This window comes from Muscardinus avellanarius (genome assembly GCF_963383645.1).
Source record: "Muscardinus avellanarius genome assembly, chromosome: 19".
NCBI lineage: Eukaryota > Metazoa > Chordata > Mammalia > Rodentia > Gliridae > Muscardinus > Muscardinus avellanarius.
In genome coordinates this window covers 47,774,975-47,802,770 of record NC_137805.1, presented here as the reverse complement: position 1 = coordinate 47,802,770, position 27,796 = coordinate 47,774,975, and the positions used below count along the sequence as shown (strand labels likewise).

The following is a 27,796-nucleotide window of genomic DNA, read 5'->3' as shown; positions in this document are numbered from 1 at the left end:
CCCATCTCTGTGGCTAGCTGACTCTCTTCTGTCAGAATCACTTCAGGCACCACTTCCTCAGGGAAGCTTTCCTTGACCCACTCCCTTGCCTAGAGCAGTTATTCAGTATATTCTCCTTTTGCTGATTATTTAATCACAGTCTGTCTTCCCGCTAGTCTATAAGCTCCATGAGTATGTCTGTACACTATTGTGTCCTCAAAGCCTGGCATGTAGCCAATACCCAGAGCGTGTTGTGAATGCATGAGTAAATGGCTACGTGACAAGGTAGACAGCCGCGTCAGGCGAATCCACACTGGTAGGCAGTGTTAGACCGTATGGAGGCATCCGTCCTCCCTTTGGCTACAGACAGTCTCCTTCAGCTTGCCTGTTTCACATCATCACAGTAGGGTTGTTGAGCAGCTCAGAATGAAAGCACAGTTGGGTTTAGTTGACACTCACTGCTCAGTGCCTGTTAGCGTGGCATCTGGCAGCAGGTTACTCTGAGGCAACAATAGAAAGGTGCTCAAGAGGCATACAAGCCGGGCGTGGTGGCTCACGCTTGTAATCCCCGCGCTTGGGAGGCGGAGACAGGAGGATCGCGCAGGTTCGAAGCCAGCCGCCCACGCTGGCTTAGGAGACCCTGTTTCCAAATATAAAAAATGTAAAAAGAGGTCTGGGAGTGTAGCCCGGAGGTAGAAGGGCTTCCAGGAACCCCAGTACCACCAAAAAAAAAAAAAAAAGGCATACAAGTTCATTAAGTAAGATGTTTTGGTAAAAATCTCAGGCGCTGGACTTACTGCACTTCCTTCCCCACCTGAACCAGGATCTGAAGACACAAAAATAAATAGGAAATAGTGTCTCTATTCAAAGAGCTCTTAGGTAGGGAAACCTCAGCTACTTAGGCCCTCTGCAACTTAGTGAGACCCTGTTTCAAAATAAAGAATAAAAAATAGGGCAAGGGGTGTAGCTCGGTAGGTCAAATGTCCCTGGGTTTCATCCCCAGACCCTCAAAAAAATAGGTGCACAGGTGATGCTGTGCCTGGATTTGGATTAAGTCCTTCATCTCTCACTGACGTAACTCATTTTACAGACAAGAAAATGAGGCTCACTGCAGCTAAGTGACTTACCATGATGGCTGTGCCAGTGAGTGGCAGAGGCAGGGTACAGTCCCGGGCGGCCTGTAGGCGGAGGCCTTGCTTCAGCACTCAACGCTTCCTCTGCACAGGGGAAGCCAGGAGGAGTATCAGGCTCTGCTGATGGGGTCAGGAAGGGCTCCTCAGACAGGGTGGAAGGGAAGTGGAGCTTGAAGCCCAGAGCATGGAGCAGAGAATGGCATTCCGGGCAGAGAAGCCACCTGAGGCCCAGAGGTATGAAAGGATGTGGCACACAGCTCTGAGGGGCCAGAGGTGCTAGAGTTCAGAGGAGGAGGGAAGGGTGACAGGCATGTTAGATGGCTAAGTTGGGCACAGGCTTGGGGCTAAGTGTCGACTGCCAGGATGATGCATGTCCGATGTCCTTGGAAGCCCCTTTTCCCCACTATCCCACATCTCTTTGACTCCGTTGTCTCAGCAACCTCAGTGCTGAAGCTCTGAGCTTGATCTGTCTCTCTTATGGCAGGAGAGGTGCTGAGAGGGGACCGGATTGTCAACACCCCTTTCCAGGTTCTCATGAACAGCGAGAAAAAGTGTGAAGTTCTGTGCAGCCAGTCCAATAAGCCAGTGACCTTGACAGTAGAGCAGAGCCGGCTTGTGGCCGAGCGTATCACAGAAGACTACTATGTCCACCTGTAAGTTGTCCTCTGCTCCCTGCCAGTCTGGCAATGACTTAGGGGAGGGCACTGATGGGAGCGGCAGTCCAGAGGGACTGAGCGGGCCTTGGGTTTCCAGCATTGCTGACAACCTGCCTGTGGCCACCCGGCTGGAGCTCTACTCCAACCGCGACAGTGATGACAAGAAGAAAGAAAAGGATGTGCAGTTTGAACATGGCTACCGGCTCGGCTTTATGGATGTCAACAAGGTAGAGTGTCTTTGGCATTCTCAAAGAGCTGGGGAGCCACACCTCACAATTACAAGTACTGGGTCTGCAGAGAAGGGGGAAACACTCGGGTCTAGGCTTATGACTCAACGTTGGGGCAGAGCCAAGGCAGGTTTTCTCCCAGTACCCATGGTGGTGGTCTCAGAAATTTTCATCCTTGGACAAGGTGCTACCAGGGGCTGAAGGCAGTCACTAAAATGTTAGGATTATGTTTTTATAAGATTTAAATAAACAAAATCCAGAACCTCATCAGTGTAGAGGACCACATGTTGATCAAGAGCAGGCAGCCCCCTGGGTGTTTTTGTTTTTGTTTTTTTGTACTGGGGATGGAACCCAGGGGCATTCTACCTCCAAGCTACACCCTCAGCCCTATTTTTTATTCTTTACCTTTTTTTTTTTTTTTTGAAGATTTAAAGAAGTTTATTAGAAAGATAGAAATACAGAAAATAGAAATACAGCTCCATACCAGACTGGCATGGAGGGGTGACTCAAAATGAATACACCCTATTCTTTACTTTTAAACAGGGTCTCACTGAGTTGCAGAGGGCCTCACTAGCTGAGGCTGTCCGCAACCGCGATCCTACTGTTTCAGCCTCCTGAATGCTGGGATTGCAAGCGCGCGCCACCACGCCCGGCTTAGCCCTCTGGGTTTAAATTTTGCCCCCACAACTTTGTAGTTGTTTTAGTAGCCTTGAGCCTGTTTTCTGGATCTGCTAATATATAGTGATGCCCACCTCACAGCCCCTGGAAATAAGCTGATGGAATAATTATAACCATGTCCTCTTTATACATCTTTTTCGTTTTCTAAACTGAACACATGCTACTTAGGGAATAAGGACAAAAACTTTTCTCTTGAAGCCCAGTCCCTGTCCTCAAAGGACTTTTATCCTAATTGGGAGAGACCTAGAAATGCGAAGTGCTGGGTCTTGGGCCCAGGTGCCCTACACCAGCCAGGGACTGTGTTGTGTATTGAGGGTGTCACTGAGGAGGTCGGCCTTGGAAAATTGTCTTGAGCTGAATGGAGGTGGAGATGTCATCCTAGTTGGAGTGAGAACCATGTAGAGATGCAGGATCAGGGCTGTGTGAGGCAGAGAGGGCTTGAGGAGGGCATTTTAACTGACATATTTAGGAGATGATGATGCTTAGCTATCTTAAAGTCAGATGTTAGAAGGCCTTGGATGTCAGGCTAAGGAAATTCTGAAGGGTTTCTGAGCTGAATGATAAACACGAGTTGTTTTGCTGTCTTTGTTGCTCTGTTTTAGATCTACCTGCACAATCACCTCTCATTCATCCTTTACTACCACCGGGAGGACATGGAAGAGGACCAGGAGCACACATACCGCGTCGTCCGCTTCGAGGTGATTCCCCAGAGCATCAGGCTGGAGGGTGAGTGGGGAGGTCTGACCAGAGGGGCAGGGCTGGCGGGCCTGGGCATCCACACCCAGAGTCTTCTCACACTTCCACTCCTGGCCTGGGTAGTAGGCCCAGTTATGTCATGTGGGCCTGGCTGTGGAAAAGTCACTGTATTCCCAATAGAGAAGGTGGGAATCAAGGGAGAGGTTGACATCCTGTGTCATGGGGTAACCGTATCAGCTTACCACCATCCAACAATCCCAGGAGGTAGGTGGTGGTTACAGATGAGGAGCCAGAGGCTCAGAGAGGTTGGCGGCTTGATCAAGGGCAAACAGCAAATTAAGGCTCTGTTGATCATTTTCATAAGAACCAGGCAGCTCCCCCTGGGTTGAAGAACAAGGGGCATAGGTATAGGCAAAGATGTTGGCCAGCAGATACCTTCTTTCTCTCCTTGTGTGCATTATTGGCACAGGCTCAAGTTGCCTAGAGTCAACAGTTGTGTGGGAGTTTGGAGCCCAGCCCAGTCCTAATGGGACTCATAGGACCTGGTCCAGCTTTACCTCCCCTGTTGGCCCTCACTCACCACGGCATGTTCTTTATTTTTTTATTTTTTCAGCGTGTTTTTTAGTTAAGTGGCAGGCCTGCCCTTTGTGCACAGCACTGATTTTCTGGCTTTTTTTTTTTTTTTAAAGTTGTGGAACGTGGCTTTTAAACAAAGTCATGCTGGGCATGGTGGTACACTTCTATAATCCCAATACTTAGGAGGCTGAGTCACAAGGATTGCAGGTTCAAGGCCAATCTCAGCAAGTTAATGAGACCCTCAGAAACTTGGCAAGAGCCTGTTTCAAAATAAATAGGGCAACCGGGCATGGTGGCACAAACTTGTAATCCCAGTACTTGGGAGGCTGAGACAGGAGGATCATGGTTCACAGCCAGCCTCAGCGACTTAGTGAGGCCCTCTACAACTTAGTGAGAGCCTGTTTCAAAATAAAGAATAAAAAATAGGGCTGTGGGTGAAGCTTGGAGGTAGAGTGCCCCTGGGTTTCATCCCCAGAACTGCAAAAATAAAAAAATAGAACTGGAGATGTAGCTCAAGAGTAGAATGCCTCTGGGTTTAATCTCCAGTACCAAAACAAAAACAAAGTCAAAGCCTCATAAAACAGGTCCTATACTAGAAGAGCACCGTGCCACCTCTCCTGTGAGTATCACGAACAGTTTTACATTTCTGTACGTGATTATTTTGAGGCCCACTCCCACAGTGGCTCATGGAGATTAGAGCCTGCCCCTTTTCTCACCGTTTTGTCTCTAGCACTTGGCACAGTGCGTGGTCCATGGCTGGTGCTCACATGTTTGTTTGACTAAGTGAAGGCATGGCGACAGAGTGAACAGATGAGTAGATGAAGGGAGAAAGCATCCAGCTGGTTGAATTGCTGAACTGATGGGGGTGGATCAAGTGAATGAGCAGATATGATAGCGTGAGACACTGTTGTGTGCCGAAAGCATTTGCCTGGCTGAATGAGTGAGTGGACATTTGAATTAAGTGCAGGAGATAGCAGAGCATGGTGGCACACTTGTAATCCCAGCATTTGGGAGGCTGAGACTGAAGGATCGTGGTTCACGGACAGCCTCAGCTACTTAGTGAGGCCCTCTGCAACTCAGTGAGACCCTGTTTCAAAAATAATAAAAAAAATGAGACAGGGGGTAATAGCTTGGAGGTTGAATGCCCCTGGGTTCCAACCCCAGGCACCCCCCAAAAAAAAAAAAGTACAGGAGATAGATTGCCTATAGGAGGAGCTTAGTCTCAGCCCCCTCCCTCCCCATGCACTGGCCTCTCTGCAGCCTCAAAGACCCTTTGGAAGGTCAGGGATCTGGGGATATGATTTTAAAGGCCACTGTTGTGTGCTATGCTCCCAGCCTCTGCTCAGACCCTTGAGGCCTCAGTCCCAGCAGTGGGCAGCCTCGAGGTACCCCCAGAACAGCCGCCATGGGAACAGAATGAGTCTCTTTCTCACAGACCTCAAAGCAGATGACAAGGGTTCCTGCACCCTGCCTGAGGGTACCAACTCCTCGCCCCAAGAAATTGACCCCACCAAGGAGAATCAGCTGTACTTCACCTACTCTGTGCACTGGGAGGTGAGAAGGGCAGGAGCTCATGGGCAGGGAGGAAGTTGGGGCTGGGCAGGATTCACGAATGGGAGGCCTGATTCTGCTTCCTCCCACCCGCCAGGAAAGTGACATCAAGTGGGCCTCTCGCTGGGACACCTACCTCACCATGAGTGACGTGCAGATCCACTGGTTTTCTATCATTAACTCCGTCGTGGTGGTCTTCTTCCTTTCAGGTGCGAGCTCTGTGGGTTGCCGGGTGGAAATGGCAGAGCCAGTTGAGGGACCGAAGCGTCATGTCACTTAGAGGGATTTTTTGAGTGTTCTCAGGGCCAAGCACAGGTCTGAAAGATGAGAGGTAAACAGGGTTTGGTCTCTGCTGGAAGCTCACCAGAGGAAGGCAGTTACATCTGTTCATGCACATCTTTAGTGAGTCCTTCAGCAATACTTTGTTCATTGCGTGCCAGCCTCTGTGCGGCAGTAGTGTTGAACAAGACAGCCAGTGAGAGCAGCGTTCCAGGTAGTGACAGGTGCTCCATGAAGCAGATCAGGAGAGTGGCGAGATAAACAGTTAAGGGAAAGGTGAAGGCTACTTTGGGACAACCTCTCAAAACAAGGGGGAGAGAAACAAACCCAGAGAGGGGCTATCCCAGCGAGGAGCGTGGCCTGCGGTGAGCCAGTCTGGGCCAGAGACCAAATGCCAGGAGGGTGGAGGACAGGTTGGGTGAGGCTGATCATTGCAGCACCATGAAAAGCAGAGACTCTGCTCGCTACTATTTATTGAACATTTACCGAGGGACCAGCTGCTGTCCTAAGCACTTTGCAAACATCCCATTCCTTCAGCCCTGTGAGCAAAGTCTGAAAGCCTTAAGTGAGCTCGACATGCAGCCCATTCCCTTAACCACTACTGCTGCCTGCAGAAGTAGAAAGGACAAATGGAGGGGGGTCCGAACTGTTTGGGGCACTGAACTATTTAGGTGAAGATAACCAGGATGAGTCTGAATGTGTAGGAGGCCAGGGCAGATGGGCATTCCTGGCCTGAGTAAAGGCGTGGAGGTGGGAGGGGCGAGCTGTGAACTGTAACTAAGAGCAACAAACAGCCAGGCGTGGTAGTGTACTCCTGTAATCTGAGCACTTGGGAGACCGAGACAAGGAGAACGCAGGTTTAAGACCAGCCTCAGCAGTTTAGTGAGACCCTGTTTTAAAATAAAAGGGGCAGGGAGTGTAGCTCAGAGGTAGAATGTCCCTGGGTGCAATTCCCAGTACCAAAAGGCGGGGCAGGGGGGGGGGGATACTCTCCTTAGGGGGCTGAGACAGAAGCTTCTCAGGCTTGAGGCCAGCCTTAAGAATTTAGCAATGCGGGGCATGGTGGCACATGCTTGTAATCCCAGCATTTGGAAGGCTGAGGCTGGAGGATCACGTTTCACAGACAGCTTCAGCTACTTAGTGAGGCCCTCCACAACTCAGTGAGACCCAGTTTCAAAATAGGGCAGGGGTGTAGCTCAGAGGTCAAGTGACCCTGGGTTCCATCCCCAGACCCTAAAAAAAAAAAAAAAGAACTTAGCAAGATTCTCAGTAACTTAGCAAGACTCTGTTTCAAAATTAATAATAATGATGAGGATGATAATAATAGTAATAATAATAAAGATAAAGTTGCAGTGTAGCTCAGAGGTAGATGAACTCTGGGTTCAATCCCCAATACCAAAACAAATAAAATAAAAGCTGTGTCTTGTGGCTGTCTCCACTCATCCTAGCCCTTTTCTGTACACGCCCCACTTGGCTGGAGTGGAGCTCTGCCTAGGGAAGGAGTGCAGGTGGCCACATGTGTCCAGGGTCTACTGCAGGAGGGCACTGAGCATGGATGACTGTTAGCAGTGCTCAGGACTCCTCCCCACCCTGTCTGTTTCAGGCATCCTGAGCATGATTATTATTCGGACTCTACGGAAGGACATCGCCAACTATAACAAGGAGGATGACATTGTACGAGGTCTTGGCTGGGGAGGGATGGAATGGGAATAGGAGACAGGGCAGTCTAATGGCTCTCGACCTGCCAAACCCCGGGGTGTGTGTGTGTGGGGGATATCATTCATAGAGTAAACCTCAAAAATATTGGAAAGGAGCCAGACACAGTGGCTCACACATGATCCCAGTACTTGGGGAGGATTGCCAGTTAGAGGCTTGCCTCAGCAACTTAGCAAGAACCCTGTTTCAAAAATAAAAAGGGAGCCAGGCGTGGTGGCGCATGCTCGTAATCCCAGCATTCGGGAGGCTGAGACCAAGGATTGTGGTTTGTGGACAGCCTCAGCTCCTTAGTGAGGCCCTCCACAACTTAGTGAGGCCCTGTTTCAAAAATAATGAAAAAGTAGGGCTAGGGGTGTAGTTTGGGGTTAGGATGTCCCTGGATTCCATCCCCAGACCTGCAAAAAATTAAAAAATAAAAAAATAAATTAAATTAAAAGGGTTGAGGTGTATCTTGGGAATAGAATGATCCTGTCTTCAATTCCCAGTACTAAAAACAAAAACAAAGGCAAAAGCCTGTAAAATAGACAACTTGCTTTGTCATAGTAATTTTTCTAGAGTTTTCCTAAGGAAAGAACCAAAACCACAAAGGCTTGTTCTAGAAACGTTTTTTGCAGCTTTGAAATATAATTTTGAAAAAGTATTTATTGACATGAGGAAATGCTCATAATTAAACATCAATTGAATTTTTTTAAACCGCATAGTGTGATCCCATTTTATTTTATTTGGTATTGGGGATTGAACCCAGTGTATCTGAGGTATACCCCCAACCCTTCTTATTTTTTATTTTGAAACAGGGTTTTGCTAGGTTGTCGAGAGTTTCACTATGTTTCTGAGGTTGATGTAGCATTACTTAATATCAGTCATTGGTTTTTTTGTTTTGTTTTTGCAGCACTGGGGATGAAACCCAGGGGCTTTCTACCCCCCCACCCCCCAGCTACACTTCCAGCCCTATGTCTCATTCTTTATTTTGAAACAGTGTCTCAACTGAGTTGCAAAGAGCCTCATTAAGTAGCTGATGCTGTCTGCACCTGCTATCCTCCTTTCTCAGCCTCCCAAATGCTGGGATTACAAGCATGTGCCACCATGCCCAGCTCAATCATTAGTTTATTTATATATGTCTTTTTTGTTTGTGTGTGGTACTGGAGTTCCTGGAAACCCTTCTACCTCCAGGCTACTCTTCCAGACACCTATTTTTTATATTTTTATTTGGAAACAGGGTCTCTTAAGCCAGCAAGGCTGACTTCAAACCTTCAAACCTGAGCAATCCTCCTATCTGCGCCTCCCAAGCACAGAGATTACAAGCGTCCACCACCACGCCCGGCTTATATATGTCTTTTTTTTTTTTTTTTTTTTTGCGGTACTGAGGATGGAACCCAGGGGCATTCTGTCTCCAAGCGACACCACCCCCAGCCCTATTTTTTATTCTTTTTTTGTGTGTGGTACTAGGTGGAACCCAGAGGCTTTCTTCCTCCAGGCTATACTCCCAGACCTGTTTTGTATTTTATTTGGAAACAGGGTCTCACTAAGTTGCTGAGAGCCTCACTAAATTGCTGAGGCTGGCTTCAAAGCTGTGCGATCCTCCTGTCTTGAAACAGAGTCTCACTGAGTTGCAAAGGGACTCACTAAGTAGATGAGGTTGGCTTCTAACCTATGCGATCCTCCTGTCTCAGCCTCCCAAATGCTGGGATTATAAGCATTTGCCACCACACCGGCTTTATATGTCTTTATATTAATTTTTCTTACAGTATTGCTTTTTGTTCATTTGAGTTTATGACCTCTACCAAAATGATTTTTTACCTATTTATTTATTATTTTTATTTATTTATTTATTTATTTATTTATTTTTGGTGGTACTGGAGGTGGAACCCAGAGGCTTTCTACCTCCGGGCTATACTCCCAGACCTTTTTTATATTTTATTTAGAAACAGGGTCTCACTAAGTTGCTGAGAGCCTCACTTAGTAGCTGAGGCTGGCTTTGAACCTGTGCGCTCCTCCTGTCTCAGCTTCCCAAGCGCGGGGATTACAAGCGTGAGCCACCACGCCCAGCTCCTTTTTTACCTTTTTTACACAAATAAATACATATTTATAATCGGGAAATTTGTTTCTAAATCTTACCATGCAAGAACTACTAAATTACCATTTTGGTATTTTGGTATATTATAATGTTTACATTATTTTCCACACATTAGGTTGTAGGATTGAGATTTTCTTTCATACAGTTAGAGGCACTGTGTGTGTGGCCTACTTTCCCCATGTGACTGTTCTCTAAGAAGAAGTTCTCATCTCTTACACTCCTGTGTCAGAGGAAAGCTGGTTAACACTTGAGGGACCTTCATCTCGGGTCTAAGGGCCTTGGTCCTTGGGTGTAGTCCCTGTAGGTGCTGTCCCCAAGCTTGCAAACCTGCCTCACTCTCTGGCCCTTTGCTGCAGGAAGACACCATGGAAGAATCTGGGTGGAAGCTGGTACATGGTGACGTCTTCAGGCCACCCCAGTATCCCATGATCCTCAGCTCCCTGCTGGGATCAGGCATTCAGCTCTTCTGTATGATCCTTATCGTCATATGTGAGTGAACCCATGGGCTGGGTGTGGGGCCCAGAGGAGCATAGGATTGATCCTGAGGTACAGCCACCTCTTCTGTGCCTCAAGGTAGAGGATGGGCTTCCCTTCCTAGAGAAGAGGCCAAGCACTCAGCACAAAGCAGGCATGTCAGCATCTCTGTGCCAGACACCCATTCATCCCAACAACATCCTAGGCTTTGGGGATGATGATTCTTCTCACATCTTTGTCGCATGGTTTACAGAGCCTGCCATGTCCACCCTGTCTATGAAGCCTCATATCAGTGCTATGAGGCTGGCCTCCTTTTGCAGTCAAGTTAAGTGATGCACCCAGGATTAAGACTAACTCCAGAGCCGGGCGTGGTGGCAAACGCTTGTAATCCCAGCATTCGGGAGGCTGAGACCTGGAGGATCGCGGTTCGCGGACAGCCTCAGCTACTTAGTGAGGCCCTCTGCAACTCAGTGAGACCCGGTTTCAAAATAAAGAATAAAAAATAGGGCAGGGGGTGTAGCCCGGAGGTCAAATGCCCCTGGGTTCCATCCCCAGACCCGCAAAAAAAAAAAAAAGACTAACTCCAGTTCGTTTTCTTTAACAAAGACAAAGCATTGATGTATAGTAGTCAGTCCACTAAATTTATATCTCAGACTCATGCCTCCAAGCTTTATGACCTTATACAAGCCACCTAGCCATTTTAAGCTTCAGTTTCCTTGTATGAGCACTAGAGAATCTAGCTGGGCATGATGGTGCACGCTTGTAATCCCAGTACTTGGGAGGCTAAGACAGGAGGATTGTACATTTGAAGCCAACCTCAGCTACTTAATGAGGCTCTCAGCACCTTAGTGAGACCTTGTTTCCAAATAAAATATAAAATATGCCTGGAAGTGTAACCCAGAGGTAGAAAGGCCCTGGGTTCCATCACTAATGCCACAAAAAAAGGGGGGTGGTCTAATCACCCTACAGAATTGAGAAGATGTTTTCAGTAAGCTGGTATTCCTCATCCCAGTGCTTGGCTCCTTGTATGTGCTCTGTGGACTGGAAGCCACAGTTAAGTTTCAGCCAACCAAAGCCCAATAGCAGCGACACCCCTGTGAGCCCGAGAAAAGACCCAGTCTGCACCTATAGAGGGGAAGGGACTGCCATTGAGAAGGCCAAGGGGGAAGGGAGCCTCATCTATCCCATCAGCCCAGGGCAGGAACTGGCAGTCAGCCGCCCTGACTGTCCTCCCTCCCTCTGCAGTTGTGGCCATGCTTGGGATGCTGTCACCCTCCAGCCGTGGAGCTCTCATGACGACAGCCTGCTTCCTCTTCATGTTTATGGGGTAGGTGTGTGTGAGCAGACTCCTGGGGGCTGGCACAAGCCTCTTCACACTACTAATAGGTCTTCTTGGTGTGCACCCCTGTCCTTTTCCCACAGGGTATTTGGTGGGTTTTCTGCTGGCCGTCTGTACCGTACTCTAAAGGGCCATCGGTGGAAGAAAGGAGCTTTCTGTGTAAGTGTCCTAAGCCCCCTGGCAGTCTTTGGTGGGCGCTGAGCTGCTCATTCCTGGGCTTCTCAGGAAGGATTTTAAGCAGACTGGTGGGATCTTGAGGCCCAAGGCCAAGCAGCAGCGTAAGGGAGCAGGAGGGGCTGAAGCCCAAGGGTTAGCAGTTCTGGGACCTTGCCTACAGGCTCACAACCAGAACCAGGTCCTAGTTGCTTCATCTAGAAAGTAAGGATTTGAAATTTGAAGAAAGTGATGATTCTTAGCCTTCATTGTCAAATGGCTCAAGCAAGAAAAGAAACAAGGATTTAGAATGACAAGCTTTCAGTTAGGTGTGGTGGTACATACTTATAATACCGGCATTCGGGAGGCTGAGATTGGCAGATCGCAGTTCGTGGACAGCCTCAGCTACTTAGTGAGGCCCTCTGCAACTTAGTGAGACCCTGTTTCAAAATAAAGAATACAAAAATAGGCAGGGGATGTAGCTCGGAGGTCGAGTACCCCTGGGTTCCAGACCCAGAACAGAAGTGTTGAGGGAGAACACCCTGCCCAGCAGAGTAGAAAGAATTGCCTGCCAGGTAAAGGGGGCCAGGCCCACATGACTGCCAGCCTTTTTTCCGGGCTTGGTGCCTTTATTTCTCTCCAGTGAGAATGGTGCCTGCCCTTTCCTGTCCTTCTGGGAATAAGGAAAGATTTGACAACAGAAGAGACCATAGAGATTGGAAGGGTTCTGGGGTTCAGCTTTTCTTCCTAGGGAGCTCTGAGCCCCTTCTCCTGGTGTCTTAACTTGGGGTATGAATAGAAAACATACCAGAATAGAAAACAACGCAGGTGAGGGACTCCCTGCTACACTAAGCCATGACGAGGAGTGCATTGGAAGGGGAATTGACATTTGAGCTGGTCCTTGAAGAGGAGGGTTTTAGATGGAAGGAAGCAGCCAGCAGAGGGGCCTCAGATTCTGGAATTGCCCGGACCTGGCCTGGGTCTGTTCTTTGCTTGATGGGCAATTATGAGCAGTGGTCTGAACCTGTTTTTCTCTCTCTGCAATGGGGAGAGTTGCACCTATTTCTCAGGGCTGTGAAGATGAAGGAGACTGTGCATGTAAGGCTCTTGGTATGGCACTAGCACTCAGAAAGTGAAGGCCTCAAGGTGTGCTATGGTTGATGACCTATGAAAGGCCCAGGGACAGAAATGTGCAGGAGCAGTGGCCACTGGTTGGGAATGACATCTTTGGTGCCATCAATGAAACCCGCAACCAGGTTACAGAGGTCTGTGGTCATTGTGGTAAGTGACTGCCTGGATGCCCAGGCAGCCACAGTGGTCTCTGGCCTGGTGATTCCAGTATAAGTCTGGGGATTTGGTTCTTTGTGCCTAGACCCCAACCCAAGAAATTCCAACTGACTAAAACACTGGTAGTTCAAGATCCTTGAGTCACACTGCCTGAACTATATAAACTGTGTGTATGTGGGCCGGGGGATATTTAACATCACTGGTGTCCTCACCTCAAAAGGAATGATGCTAGCCCTTCCCCATTAAACCTGTAGTGAGGATTAGGTGAGGTGACGCATCTAGAATCCAGCAGTTTCTGGGCGTGGTGGCGCACACTTGTAATCCCAGTACTTGGGAGGCTGAAACAGGAGGATCGCAGGTTCGCGGCCAGCCTCAGCTACTTAGTGAGGCCCTCTGCAACTTAGTGAGATCCTGCTTCAAAATAAAGAATAAAATATTGGGCTGGTTTGGAGCCCAGCGGTAGAATGGCCCTGTGCTCAATCCCTAATAACACACACACACACACACACACACACACATGTGCGTGCACGCGCAGAACCAGTATTTATCATCTCTAAGACTTAAAGCTATCATTCTAGGTGGTTTGGGATGGAATCTAGACATACATGTTTTGTAAAAGTTTTATTTCTTCACTTACTCAGCATGTATTGAGTAGCTGCTGTGGTCTAAGCAATGGGAGCACATCAGAGAGCATGGTGGACTCACTCCTCCCAAGGAACTTACTGTCTCTGGGGGAGAGGCAGACATTGATCAGGTAGCAGAAATATATATATAGGCGCTCCTTGACCAACAATGGGATTACATCCTGATAACCCATCGGAAGTTCACAATATTCTGAATTAAAGTGAAGTTAATGCACTTAACCTACCAAACATCATAGTATGGTTCCTACTGAATGCATAAACAATCTTTTATTTATTTACTTACTTACTTTTTGGTGCTGGAGATGGAACCCAGGGACAGTCTACCTCCGAGCTACACCCCCAGCCCTATTTTTTATTCTTTATTTTGAAACAGGGTCTCACTGAGTTGCAAAGGGCCTCACTAAGTAGTAGCTGAGGCTGTCCGCAAACTGCGATCCTCCTGTCTCAGCCTCCCAGATGCTGGGATTACAAGTGTGTGCCACTATGCTTGGCACGCATATCATTTTTATACCATTATAAAATCCAAAAATCCTAAGTGGAACCTTCCCAAGTTGGGAATCCTCTGTAATCACTAACTGGGATAAAAGCAAGGAAGGAACAGTTTCAGGGATCTGATAGGGCATAGCACTGAGGCCTGCCTCATCAGAGGTCAGAGGAAGCTTTCAAGAAGGAACGATGTTTGCACTGAGTTCTCAAGGGCAAGGAGGGGCTGAAGCCTCTAGCCAGGGAGCCCCACTTGGGAATGGCTAGGCGCTCCCTGGACATAGCTCTCATCTGACCACTCTTGTTCCCAGACGGCGACACTGTACCCTGGCGTGGTTTTCGGCATATGCTTCATACTGAATTGCTTTATCTGGGGAAAGCACTCTTCGGGAGCGGTAAGTGCCCTCCTTCCACCCTCCTAGCCTCTCCCCAGCAAGGGGCCAGTGGTGCTTCGCATGTTCCCTTTTCTTTTTTTAATCCCCAAAGTTCTCTGAGGGCTGGGGTTTCCCCAGCACTGCCCGTCTGCCCATGTCTTGGCCCTGGCCTCTCTGGGCTTTCAAACAGCTGGCCAACGCTCACTTCTCTAAAGAGAGGTTTTCATAATCCAAGGGTCACATCATGGGAGAGCTGCCTGTATGAATATGTTAAGTCAGTATCCCAAAACAGGGCTCTCCTCCTTGGTGTTCTACAACTGGTGGTCTGCAATTGGAGGCAGAAAGGACAGGGAGGGGCAGCTGGTCCTAGCCTCAGAGGGGGATCCTGCCAGGCCAGACTGTCATGTCGTCAGGGCCCAGTTAAACTCAGTGACCTCAGTTCAGCTCAGTGGAGGGCAGGGCCAGGTGGGTGTGGTCAGTTGGCTGGGCTGTAGTGAAGGCAGGGAAAGCGCTTGCCACCCCATCCTTAGCAAGTAGAGCCGCCTGCTTTCTCCTTGAAGATTCCCGTTAGAGTTCCTACCCAACTGAGATTCGAGTCTAGGCAGTGAGGGCATTGGCTCTTCCCAGCAGCCCAGGAAGCTGCTCTCAGGAATCAGTCATGCTTGACCCTCACTTCCCCTTCTCTACCTGTATTCCCATCTCGTCAACATTTTCCTTGTATCACCAGTTGTGCGCTGTTTTTTGGTACTGGGAATTGAACCCAGAGGCATTCTACCTCCAAGCTAAACCCAAAGCCTGATTTTATTTCTTATTTGGAAACACGGTCTCACTAGGGTGCTTAGAGCCTAAGTTCCCAAGGCCGGCTTTGAAGCTCCAATCCTCCTGTCTCAGCCTCCCAAGTATTGGAACTACAAGTGTGTGTCCCATGCCCAGCTTCAGTTCTGCATTATAAACACTCATTGTAGAAAATTTGGCAAGTACAAAAAAGTTAAAGAAATTTTAAAAATAGCTTAAAATCCAACCACTCAGAAATACATACTATGTAGGGGTGTGTGTGTGTGTGTGTGTGTGTGTGTGTGTGTGTGTGGTATTGGGGATTTAATCCATAGGCATATTACCTCTGAACTACACCCCAAACCTATTTATTTTTTTATTTTGAAACAGGGTTTCACTGAATTGCTGAGGCTAGGTTTAAACCCGTGATCCCCCTGTCTCAGCCTCTTTTTTTTTTTTTTTTTTTGAACTGGGAATGAAACCCAGGAGCATTATTCTTTATTTTGAAACAAGGCCTCACTAAGTAACTGAAGCTGTCCACAAACCACAATCTTCCTGTCACAGCCTCCCAAATGTTGGGATTACAAGTGTATGCCACCACACCCAGCTCCTTTTTTCCTTTTGTATTATTATTATCATTATTATTATTTGTGTGCATGTATGTGTGTGTTTACAGATATGTGCCACCATGCCTGGCTTTTCCTTTTTGATAGATATATTTTCTATCATTTATAATATTTAAAAAGCCAAGCCAGACATGATGGCACACACTTGTAATCTCAGTACTTGGGAGGCTGAGACAGGAGGATCACATAGGTTCGAAGCCAGCCTCAATTACTTAGTGAGGCTCTCAGCAACTTACTGAGACCCTGTTTCCAAATAAAATAAAAATAGCCGGGTGTGGTGGTGCATGCTTGTAATCCCTGCGCTTGGGAGGCGGAGACAGGAGGATCGCGCAGGTTCGAAGCCAGCCGCACTGGCATAAAAGACCCTGTTTCAAAAATATAAAATAGGTCTGGGAGTAGCCGGAGGTAAGAGGGCTTCCAGGAACCCCAGTACCACCAAAAAAATAAAAATAAAAAAATATAAAAATAGGTCTGCGAGCCAGGTGTGGTTGTGCCGCTTGTAATCCCAGCATTCGGGAGGCTGAGACAGGAGGATTGTGGTTCGCAGCCAGCCTCAGCTACTTAGTGAGGCCCTCTGTAACTCAGTGAGACCCTGAGTTGCAAAATAAGGAATAAAGAATAAAAAATAGGTCTGGGGGTATAGCTCGGAGGTAAAATGCCCCCTGGGTTTCACCCCCAGTACCTCAAAAAAAAAAAATAAGGTCTGTGGGTGAGCCCGGAGGTAGAAAGCCCCTGGGTTTCATTCCCCCTATACCACACACACACAAAAAAAAATTTTAAAAGCCAGGCATGGAGGCTCATGCTTGTAATCCCAGTACTTGGGAAGCTGAGACAGGAGGATCACAGGTTCGAGGACAACCTCAGCAAGTAGTGACACTCATTTTTTTTTTTTTAATAATTTATTCTTTTTCAGGTCTGGGAGTGAAACCCAGAGGCATATGACCTCAGAGCTATATCCCTTGCCCAATTTTTTATTTTTTATTTTGAAACAGGGTCTCACTGAGTTGCAGAGGGCCTCACTAAGTAGCTGAGGCTGTCCACAAACTGCAATCCTCCGGTCTCAGCCTCTCAAATGCTGGGATTTCAAGCATGCACCACCACACCTGGTGAGTAGTAACACTCTTATTAACCTATCAAGACCCTGTTTAAAAATAAAAATAAGAGCCGGGCGTGGTGGCGTACGCTTGTAATCCCAGCACTTGGGAGGCTGAGACAGCAGGATCACACAGGTTCAAAGCCAGCCTCAGCTACTTAGTGAGGCTCTCAGCAACTTAGTGAGACCCTGTTTCCAAATAAAATATTAAAAAATAGGTCTGGGAGTATAGCCTGGAGGTAGAAGAGCCTCTGAGTTCCACCCCCAGTACCACAAAAAAATAAAAATAAAAAAAATAAAAATAAGAGCCTGGCGTGGTGGCGCATGCTTGTAATCCCAGCATTTGGGAGGCTGAGACTAGAGGATCGTGGTTCGTGGACAGCCTCAGCTACTTAGTGAGGCCCTCTGCAACTTAGTGAGACCCTGTCTCAAAGAATTAAAAAAATAGGGCAGGGGGTGTAGCTTGGAGGTCAGATTCCCCTGGGTTCCATCCCCAGACCCGCAAAATAATTAAATATAAGGAGTCAGGCGTGGTGGCACACACTTGTAATTCAGCACTTGGGAGGCTGAGATAAGAGGATTGTTATTCATAGACAACCTCAGCAGCTTAGTTAGGCCTTTTGCAACTCAGTGAGACCCTATTTCAAAATAAAGAATAAAAAATAGGGCTGAGGGTGTCACTCAGAGATAGAATTCCCCTGTGTTCCATCCCCAGTACCGCAAAAAATAAAAATAAGCCGGGCCTAGTGGCACACACTTGTAATCCCAGCATTTGGGAGGCTGAGACAGGAGGATCACATAGGTTCAAAGCCAGCCTCAGCTACTTAGTGAGGCCCTTTACAACTCAGTGAGACCCTGTTTCAAAATAAAGAATAATCAGGCATGGTGGCGCATGCTTGTAATCCCCGCGCTTGGGAGGCAGAGACAGGAGGATCACGTAGGTTCGAAGCCAGCCTAACTGGCTTAAGAGACCCTATTTCCAAATAAAAAACATAAGAATAGGTCTGGGAGTGTAGCCCAGAGGTAGAAGGGTTCCATTTCCAGTACAACCAAAAAAATAAAAATAAAGAATGAATAATTAAAAAATAAAGAAAGCCGGGCGTGGTGGCACACACTTGTAACCCCCACGCTTGGGAGGTGGAGACAGGAGGATCACGCAGGATCGAAGCCAGCCTCACTGGCTTAAGAGACCCTGTTTCCAAATAAAAATATTTTAAAAAAAAATAGATCTGGAGGCGTAGCCCAGAGGTAGAAGGGTTTCCAGGAACCCCAGTACCACCAAAAGAAAAAAGAAAAAAAAAATAGGGCTATGGGTGTCATTTTGAGGTAGAATGCCCCTGGATTCCATCTCCAGTGCCACTTGAATGAATGAATGAATGAATGAATGAATGAATGAATGAGTAGATGGATGGGCCAGGGGTGGTGGCTTATGCTTGTAATCCCAGCATTTGGGAGGCTGAAGCAGGAGGATTACGGTTCATGGATAGCCTCTGCCTTTATCTCTGACTGGCGCATATTGAAATTATTTTTGACAAAGAAGCCAAGAATCCACAGAAGCTTTTGTGGCTGAGACAGGAGGATCACAGGTTTGTGTTCAGCTTGAGCCACTTAGTGAGGCCCTCTGCAACTTAGACCTTGTTTCCAAATAAAAATAAAATAGGGCCGGGTGTAGCTCGGAGGCAGAATGCCCTTGGGTTTAACCTCTAGCATCACACAAAACATATATTGTGGTGTTTTCCTTTAACCATATTGGAGTACTCTGTGTAGTTGTATTCCTTTTTCTCCTCATTTCTCTTTACAGATAGTAGACCATTTGTAACTTCCACTCTGTCCCCTTTGTGTTCTTAGTCCCTTCCTTTCTTGTTTTCCCCACTTCTTCCCTGGATAAGCTCCTGAGATACTAAGATACCTTCTTCACCAGGAACCAAATACCCCATTTTCCCTCTGCTTCCCCCCAGGAAATTCTTAGCCCTCAGAGGCCTGGGGTCCTGAAGAGGGGTGGGCGTCTGCACCTTCTCCACTGGTGGCCCCACTGTGTATGTGGCTTCTCGAGCTCAGCAGGCTGCCCTCCCTCATATTGACCAGCCCTGAACGTGGGCTTCACGGTCCTGACTGTGCTCTGTCCACAGGTCCCCTTCCCCACCATGGTGGCTCTGCTGTGCATGTGGTTTGGGATCTCCCTGCCCCTTGTCTACTTGGGCTACTACTTTGGCTTCCGTAAGCAGCCATATGACAACCCTGTGCGCACCAACCAGATTCCCCGGCAGATCCCTGAACAGCGGTGGTACATGAACCGATTTGTGGGGTGAGTCTTGCAGAGGGGCAGGGGCCTTCCATGGAGGGCAAGACTATCATTCCCCTGAGCCATGCACTTGGGAGGGCCCCACAGGCAGCCGTGACTCCTGCTCCTGCAGTTGCTGTAGCTGCTCAGTAGCCTTGATGAAGCCCAATTTTCCTTCACGGTAAGAAGGACCAGGTTTCAGTCAGATTTGGGTGTCGGCCTAGGAGCCAGGACACAGAAGGGGAGAGGTAAAGGGTGTGGTGAGACAGATTAGAACCATCTCTTGGACCTTGGGCCAATCACCTACCTCTCTGTACCTCCGTTTCCCATCTGTGAACTGGGGAGAGTGGTGCTTACTCTGTCTGCCTTTCAAGAGCTGTGACACCACAGCATGGAGAAGACAGAGCCACCCCACGTAGATGCTCCCCATGCCAGCTCAGGAGGGAGCCTGGGCTTCCTGATGGCTGGGTCTCAGCGGTTTTAACTCTCATGCTCTGCTGCAGCATCCTCATGGCTGGGATCCTACCCTTTGGCGCCATGTTCATCGAGCTGTTCTTCATCTTCAGTGTGAGTATGGGTGCCTGTCCCCACCCCTCTGAACCTTATCCCACCAACCTGGCCTCTCCTCCACTCAGCTTGTCTGCCTCTTATTGCCCGTGAGGTCACAGGCAGGTTGTGTAACCTCTTGAAACCCCTTTACCTTGAAATCAGGTAACAGACCTGCCTATCAGGACAGTTCTGAAAGTTACAGGAGAGAGGTCATGGGGCCCAGTTCTCATGTATAAAAAAAAGGCTAAGTAGCTGGGCGTGGTGGCGCACGCTCGTAATCCCTGTGCTTGGGAGGCTGAGACAGGAGGATCGCACAGATTTGAAGCCAGCCTCAGCTACTTAGTGAGGCTCGCAGCAACTTAGTGAGACCCTATTTCCAAATAAAGTATAAAATAGGTCTGGGAGTATGACCCGGAGGTAGAGAGCCTCTGGGTTCCACCCTCAGTACCACCAAAAAAAAAAAAAAGGCTCAGCACATGAACCTGCTTTAGTGATGTTCAGTCGTCTACCACCATAATTAATATCATTGTTGCATCTGCCTCTGTTTCTGGGTCCCTTCCCACAAAGATGGGAATACCTGGCAATATTACCCAAAACTTCAGGCAGCTGGGGGAATGATCCCCAGTTGTCGGGGTCATTGTGGTCCATAAAGGCATTTGGTATTCAAGAAATGCTGCTGCTATGAAGATGATCGCTCATGCCCATGGGTGCCAAGATGAAAGTTGACCCAGTGGGCGCCCAGCCTGGACAGTGCTGTGCCCCAAGTGCTGACAGTAGCAGTATTGACAAGTATCTGCTCTCCAGAGCAGTGGCCCAGCCCCTCCCTGGCTTCCCTTAACCTACCTTGGCCTCCTCAGCTATGTGGCTGCCATATCATTTTGATTATTTCTTACATGCTGCCAGGTTCGGGCTGGGACTCACTAAGAGCGAGGTCAGCCACAACTCGGCCCTTCCATAAGAGCACTGTGGCTCATTCCCTGCTTCAGGGAGGCATGGCCAGCCAGAGCCACAGCCAGGCCTACAGGGCCTGCTGGTGTTGGGTGGTGAGGCCGTTCCTGCTCTGCTGACACATGTCAGTGCCGGGGAGGGACAGCTGAGCACATGCAGGCCAGCTGAAGGCCCCTCTGGTTTGTCCACAGGCAATCTGGGAGAATCAGTTCTATTACCTCTTTGGCTTCCTGTTCCTCGTTTTCATCATCCTGGTGGTGTCCTGTTCACAAATCAGCATTGTCATGGTGTACTTCCAGCTGTGTGCAGAGGTGAGGGGGATGGGACCAAAAAGAGGGGGCTGGAGGAGATTGGATCTAGAGTTGAATAGCCCGGCGAGGATGTGCCAGGAGGTGGAATCTGGGCTTTCCATGCGTCCCTGCCTCAGGTTGTAAGTATTGGGCCAGTATGTTGCTTCCTTCCCCACATCTGTTCCTCAGCTGTACACTGGTGTTAATGTCTGCCTCGCCATGTAGTTGAGTGGGCTAGTCGCCACAGTTTGATGAAGGAGAGTAGGCTTGTCAGTACTGAGTCCTCTCCAGTGGTAGCTTCTCTAATCAACTTGTACAGATTGAAGACCTGGCCTCCCTTTGGAGACTGGCTCTTCCATTAACAGCTCTGTATCTTAAGTAAGTGCCTTTCATTTCTCCTCAGTATGATAGGGCCTCTAGAAATTTAACTTGGAGGGCTGCTCCATGTACTAAATGAGCTGGTTCATACATAAGACTTAAACTGAGGCAAAGACAGGAGGATCTAAGGTTCAAGGCCAGTCTCAGAAACTTAGCAAGACCTTGTTTCAAAATAAAATATATTTTTAGCTGGGCCTGGTGGTGCACTCTTGTAATCCCAGTACCTGGGAGGCTGAGACTGGAGGATCCGGGTTCCCGGCCAACCTCAGCTGCTTAGTGAGGCCCTCTGCAACTTAGTGAGACCCTGTGTCAAAATAAAGAATAAAAAATAGGGCTGGAGGTGTAGCTCAGAGGTAGAATGCCCCTGGTTTCAATCCTCAGCAACACACACGTGCGCACGTGCACACACACATATATATATTTATCTATATACATATATATACATATATATGTGTGTGTGTGTATATATATATGCGCCTAGGGGGAAGGTCAGGCATGGTGGCCTATAATTCCTGTATTTAAGAAACTAAGATAAGAGGATGGAAGGTTTGAGGACAGTCAACAAAACATAACAAGATTCTCAGCAGCCTAGTGAGATACTGTTTCAAAAAAAAAATCAAAGAATCAAAAGGGCTAGGGGTATAATTCAGATGTAGAATGCCCCTGGGTTTAATTCCAGTACCCCCAAAAAGAAAATTTTAAAAAAAATGGTGCCTGGCACATGGGAAGCATTTTGCTCAAGAAATGTTCATTGTTATTAGTTTCTTTTTCTGTTGTTGAGTTTTATAAAAATTGATCCTGGCCAGGTGTGGTGGCGCACTCTTGTAATCCTAGTACTTGGGAGGCTTAGACTGGAGGATCACAGGTTCAAAGACAGCCCTAGCAATTTAGAGAGGCTTTAGTGAGACCTTGTTTCCAAATAAATAAAATCAGTGTGGGGATGTACCTCGGAGGTAAAATAATGCCTCTGGTTTTAATTCCCAGTACCCTCTTCAAAAAAAAAATTTTTTTTTGATTGTGTACAGTAAAATTCATCCTTTTAACACCCTGAGTGGTGTAAAATTATAGGCATATGCCTATAATTCCAGTACTTGGGAGGCTGAGACGAGCATCACAGGTTTGTGGACAGCTTCATCAACATAGTCAGACTTTGTTTCAAAACAAAAAATTAAAAGGGCTGGGAATATAGGTGGGAGGTAGAATGCCCCTGAGTTTAATCCACAGTACCACACACACCAAAAAAAATTCACCCTTTTTAATCTACAGTTCTGTAATTTTTAGAAATGTGCACAGTGTGACCACCATCACAATCGCTATAAAACATTTCCATCACCCAAATGTTGACTCTTCTTACCCAGAGTCTTGAGCCCCTCAGTCAGCCCTGGAGTTTGTTAGGAAGAAGCCGTAGAGACAGTCATGACCCTTTTCTGTTTCCTCCTCAGGATTATCGCTGGTGGTGGAGGAATTTCCTAGTCTCCGGAGGATCTGCATTCTACGTCTTGGTCTATGCCATCTTTTATTTTGTTAACAAGGTACCACCCTCCTTGAGGAGATTCCTTAGTCCTCTTCAGGCAGGAAGCTAGGAGGAAACCCCCAGGATCTAAGTCATACTTTCCTACCAAGTGTGAGGAGAACCAGCCAGTCAGAATTGTTCTCTACTCTAGACCACGCCTCTTTCTAGGAATCTGTCTTCTGTGTGTCTGGGAGACAGTCAGCTTTGAGGATAGATGAGTGAGAATACTGCATGCAAAACTCTGAGCTACCCCAAGCAGCACTTATAGGCAATATCACCTGTAATGCTTCTAATAGGAAGTAAGAGAGACTGGTACTGTGGTGTTCACCCCAAGGAACCAGGGGGAAAAGAACAGTCACAGGAAAGGATCAAAGTAGAGAAAAGGAGTTAATGAAAGTAAAAGCAGAAGACGCTCATACAGCCTCTAGAACCCAGATTCAAGGCCTCAGGCAACCTCTGGGGCTTCCTTCGCTTCACTGGGACTGCTCTGTCCCACAGGGTGAGGAGGGATGGGCAAGGGCTTTGCCTGCATTTCTTTTTTTGTTGTTGCACAAGCCCACCCAGGATCCTGGCTCGCCCAGCTCAGGCAGACCCTGAGGAGTAGCATGAGTGATAATGCAAGAGATCTCAACAGTTTTGATAAATTCATGTATGGCACCTAAGCCAGATTGGGCCAGATACTGGTGCACACCTGTAACCCCAGCTGCTTGGGAAGAGGAGCCCAAAGTGTCTTAAGTTCCAGGCCAGCCTGGACAACTTAGTAATACTCTCTCTCAAAATAAAAAACAAAAGGTGGTGCACACTTGTAATCCCAGAATTTGGGAGGCTACTTAGTGAGGCCCTTTGCAACTCAGTGAGACCCTGTTTCAAAATAAAGAATAAAAAATAGTGGTGGAGAGCCGGGCGTGGTGGTGCACGCTTGTAATCCCTGCGCTTGGGAGGCTGAGACAGGAGGATCGCACAGGTTCGAAGCCAGCCTCAGCTACTTAGTGAGGCTCTCAGCAACTTAGTGAGATCCTGTTTCCAAATAAAATATAAAATGGGTCTGGGAGTATAGCCCAGAGGTAGAAAGCCTCTGGGTTCCACCTCAGTACCACAAAAAGCGGGGGGTGGGGGGAGGCATGGTGGCACATACCTATAATTTCAGTACTTAAAATCAAGGTTCAAGGACAGCCTTAGCAAGTAGTGAGACTCTCGGCAACCTAGCAAGACCCTGTTTCAAAATAAAATAGGGCTGGGGGTTTAACTCAGAGGTGAACTGCCTCTGGGTTCAGTCCCTGGTATCAATAAATATATGGATGGATGGATAGGTAGGTAGGTAGGTAGGTAGGGCTTGGGGTATAGGTCAGATGTAGAATGACCCTGGGTTCAATCCCTAGTACCTCGAAAAAATAATAATAATACAAAAATTAAAAGGGCTGGGATATAGCTCAATGGTAGAGTGCCAGTGGGTTCAAACCCCAGTACTGCAAAGAATCAAAAGACTAACCAGATGCGCTGTGAGAGGAGTTAGGGTACTCTGGTGGCCCCTTTACATTCACAGCTAACACTGAAGACTGATCTCACCCATGGTACTTTGGGTACAAAGCCCAAAAGCAAGCAGTCCTCTGCTTGCAGCCAGGGCGTATGTCCAAATAAAGCGGATCCATTACTTGGAACTTGGAATGCCTTCTTCCTAAAATACCAAGTTGAAAAGGACTTCGAGGAGCATATAGTACGATGTTCCACTCGTTTTCGACCTGGTGACCGTGCCCCTACTCTTTAATGATCTCACAGATGATCATCTAACTCAGAGGTCAGCAGACGGCAGTCTCTGCACAGCAGGCCTGTTCCTGAATAAAGTGCTGTCGCAGTGCAGCTGTACTTGCTCATTTGCATATCATCTGTGGCTGTTTCCACACTGAGTGGCAGTTGAACAGTTGAAACAGAGACCATATAGCCTTTAAGACCTTAAAAAAAGTAATTTGGCTCTTGAAGAAAGTGTGCCGACCCTTGCTGCAGCACATCCAGCAACCTAAAAGACTGCATCCCGACGCTCCCATTCTCTTCCCAGACAGCTTCTGTCCTTACGAAGGTCTCCTTGAGTCCCTGCAGTCTGCCCCTCTGTGCCTCCCATTCTCAGACTTTAGTCCTATTCTTAGGATTATCCAGAACAGTCTGCTCGCCCTCCTCCACAACCCATGCCAACCATAGCTCTATGAGTGGCAGATGACCAAACCCCAGGTCAAGCTGGCTTAAACAAAAAGGCCATCTATTGGACAGCTGGACAGCTTAACAAGAGTTCCAGTTTCAGACATCTGAAATATATCTGAAAAGCATCAGGATTCTCTGTCTACACCTTGGCTGTGTATGTTACTTTTTGTTTTTGTGTTAAGTGGGATCTCTCCCCACAGTAAAAAGCTAACCCATGGCAGCACCAGCCTCATTTCAGCTCCTAAACTACAGGATTTCTCCCCTCCCCCCGCACAGCAGTCAGGGGAGACCCTGTTGTCGCTCTAGGGTTGCGTGCCCAGCACGCTCTGTTCACCAGGTCCAGTGGGATAATATATGCTGACAGACTGGCTCGGACCTTGTACTAGGATTGATGGCACCTACAGAACCACAGATTGGCCAGTGTGTTCCTCCAGACACCTGGAGCGGGGTGGACAGTAAAGGATCCCGGGCCACCAAACCAGAGAGCTCATCCAAGCTGCCTCTCTCACCTCCTGCCCCATGCTCATTCTGTCTCAGAACCTCCTCCAGCCCCATGTCTTGCCTCTAAAATGAGGGTGGGGCCCACTTGAACTGAGGCCTTTCCTTCTTGCTCATCCTGTTTTGCTTTGACCACCGCCCTACTCCTCCCTCTCCCTTGCCCCACCTGCAGCCATAAGAACATGTAGAGGAGAGATTGATGTTGGACCTGGAAACGTAGCCTTTGCCCGCTAAGCTTAGGGTCCCAAGCAGTGAAATATTGTCTTTATTTCTTTATTATTTTCTTCTGGGCTCCTGGCATTTTGTGACCATGTACCTGCCCATGAGCAAAAACAGGCCCACTCAGCTATATCTTGATTCCAAATTGGACTCATTTGCTGCAGCAGACACGCAGTATAGATTCCCTAGCTTGTCTGCCAAAGCCTCCAAACTCTGCCCTTGATAAAGGAGTCTGAACTGTCCGACATTAACAAAATGACAGGTATTCTCAGAGAGAGGAATTAGGCAGAGGATGCTCTCTGGTCTTTCAGCTGTAGCTTTGGACACTGTCCAGTGCCTCCCTCCTTACCCCGACTGCTGCGTCAGCCACAGTGAGTGTCGCTGTGCTGTTCTGGGGCTATGGAGGACCAGGAAGGGACCATTCTTACATACCACGTTCTGGCCTGGCCGTCTGAGGTCACGGGTGTCCCAGGCAACACACAGGCCCTGGCACCAGCGCTGGCTGTGGCTGTGACACCCTTGTCAGGTGCAGTTTCACCGTGAGGTTTGTGAGAAGGTGGGAACCCTGGTGCCCCTCGGCTCCTGCACTAAGCATCATGCTTTCTCCTGCTCTCTGCCAGCTGGACATCGTGGAGCTCATCCCCTCTCTCCTCTACTTCGGCTACACCGCCCTCATGGTCCTGTCCTTCTGGCTGCTCACAGGCACCATTGGCTTCTATGCAGCCTACATGTTCGTCCGCAAAATCTATGCCGCTGTGAAGATAGACTGATCAGGGCGGACCGTGGCCAGGCCCGCTCCGTCCGTGGACAGGAAGCCACCCTGCGTGGGGACTGCAGGCGCGCGAAATAAAACGACTCCTGCTCGTTTGGAATGTAACTCCTGGCACAGTGTCCGACCTGGGGCTGCGGGGCTGGGGAGGGCATATCGATAAATCTTGATTTCTCTTCATCATATTCCTATTCTGTGGGGGACGAGGTTTTTTTGTGTGGATTGTTTTTTCTTCAGTGCTAAGAAAGTTCTCTCCAGCAGGAACTCTCTAACCTGTTCGGGTTTATTTTTGGTTTGGGGTTTTTTTCCCCCCTTAGTTTTTTTAAACAACTGGATCTAGAATGGATAAATCCACCGAACTATTGGTTTTGTTCACTGTCTCCACCTCAGTTCCTCAGGGCTGTTGGCCATCCCAGAAGTACTGGAAGAGGCAACGCCAGGGCTGCGGCGAGGGTTCCGAGCCGCGCCACCCAACTTCCACTGATGCCGCAACGCGGCACTTCTAGTCCTGACAGCACCCTCAGTGCCAGCCAGCCTGGGCCGGCCCTCTCCTCTTCTCTCCCCAGCCTCCTCCTAGGCCTGTGCCAGGCTGAGCTTCCAGTCAGCCTCCGAGCCAACTTTTTGCCAGGAGCAGGGGCCAGCCGTGGTGGCTGCAAGGACATGCCCTGGAAGCGTGCTGGTCAGATTCCCTGGGACAGGAGGACTTGCCCTCAGCAGAGCAGCGGAGTCTGTTGAACAAAGAGACCTGCAGTGAACTGTCCTGTGCCAAGAAACCGTGGGCCTGGGGCCAACTATTCCAGAGCCAAGCATCCACGTATCTGTCTTTGGGAAGAGATTGCGAAGGCTGCTCGAGTCCTCACCCTTCAAGATTGCGCCCCAGTCCTTTTCTCAGGGGGTGCTGCTCTTTCCGCAGTATGCTGGCAGCAGGCCTCCCCCACTTCCAGGGCAGAAAAATAGGCCTGGCGAACTCATGTACCCTCTTTGAGGCGGCTGGGCAGAGGCATTTTCTCCCTGATGTCCCCTGGCCTCCGTGTTTCTGCTTAATTCTTTTAGTCAGACCCATCTCTTCCACCTCCCTCCTGAGTTCTTTTTGAAATGCCCAGAAAACTGCTATGAGAGGGAAAAGGGAAGGTGAGTTCCAACTTCCTTCCCAAATTCCCAGGAACAAGCCGTCTCGCCATGTTGGAGGGCGGAGGCTCATGTGGCTGGCTTGGCTCCTCTGCAGCCCCTGCTCTTCCTGGCCCAGCCCACCCTGTGCAAGTCACAGACATTTGCCCATAAAATCGCAGAGGCCAAATCCACCCCGGGATTAGGGTTCAAATAACAGCCACCCACCCTTGCTCCTG

The 27,796-nt window shown here is 48.5% G+C and overlaps 1 protein-coding gene across 1 annotated transcript in view; it reads left to right on the top strand.

The window, feature by feature from the left end:
* The window catches only part of TM9SF4 (transmembrane 9 superfamily member 4), a gene marked incomplete at its 3' end in the record, with an annotated part of 49,899 nt that extends 23,448 nt beyond the window's left edge, over window positions 1-26,451 (top strand). The window contains 15 exon segments of the mRNA XM_080716654.1: window positions 1,597-1,765; window positions 1,866-1,995; window positions 3,276-3,399; window positions 5,381-5,499; window positions 5,594-5,705; window positions 7,379-7,449; window positions 9,922-10,054; window positions 11,285-11,366; window positions 11,462-11,537; window positions 14,257-14,340; window positions 18,942-19,117; window positions 19,597-19,660; window positions 20,782-20,901; window positions 22,701-22,790; window positions 26,302-26,451. Of these exon segments, the coding sequence (XP_080572780.1) occupies window positions 1,597-1,765; window positions 1,866-1,995; window positions 3,276-3,399; window positions 5,381-5,499; window positions 5,594-5,705; window positions 7,379-7,449; window positions 9,922-10,054; window positions 11,285-11,366; window positions 11,462-11,537; window positions 14,257-14,340; window positions 18,942-19,117; window positions 19,597-19,660; window positions 20,782-20,901; window positions 22,701-22,790; window positions 26,302-26,451 (1,700 nt within the window).
* Between the last annotated feature and the right edge of the window lie 1,345 nt (window positions 26,452-27,796).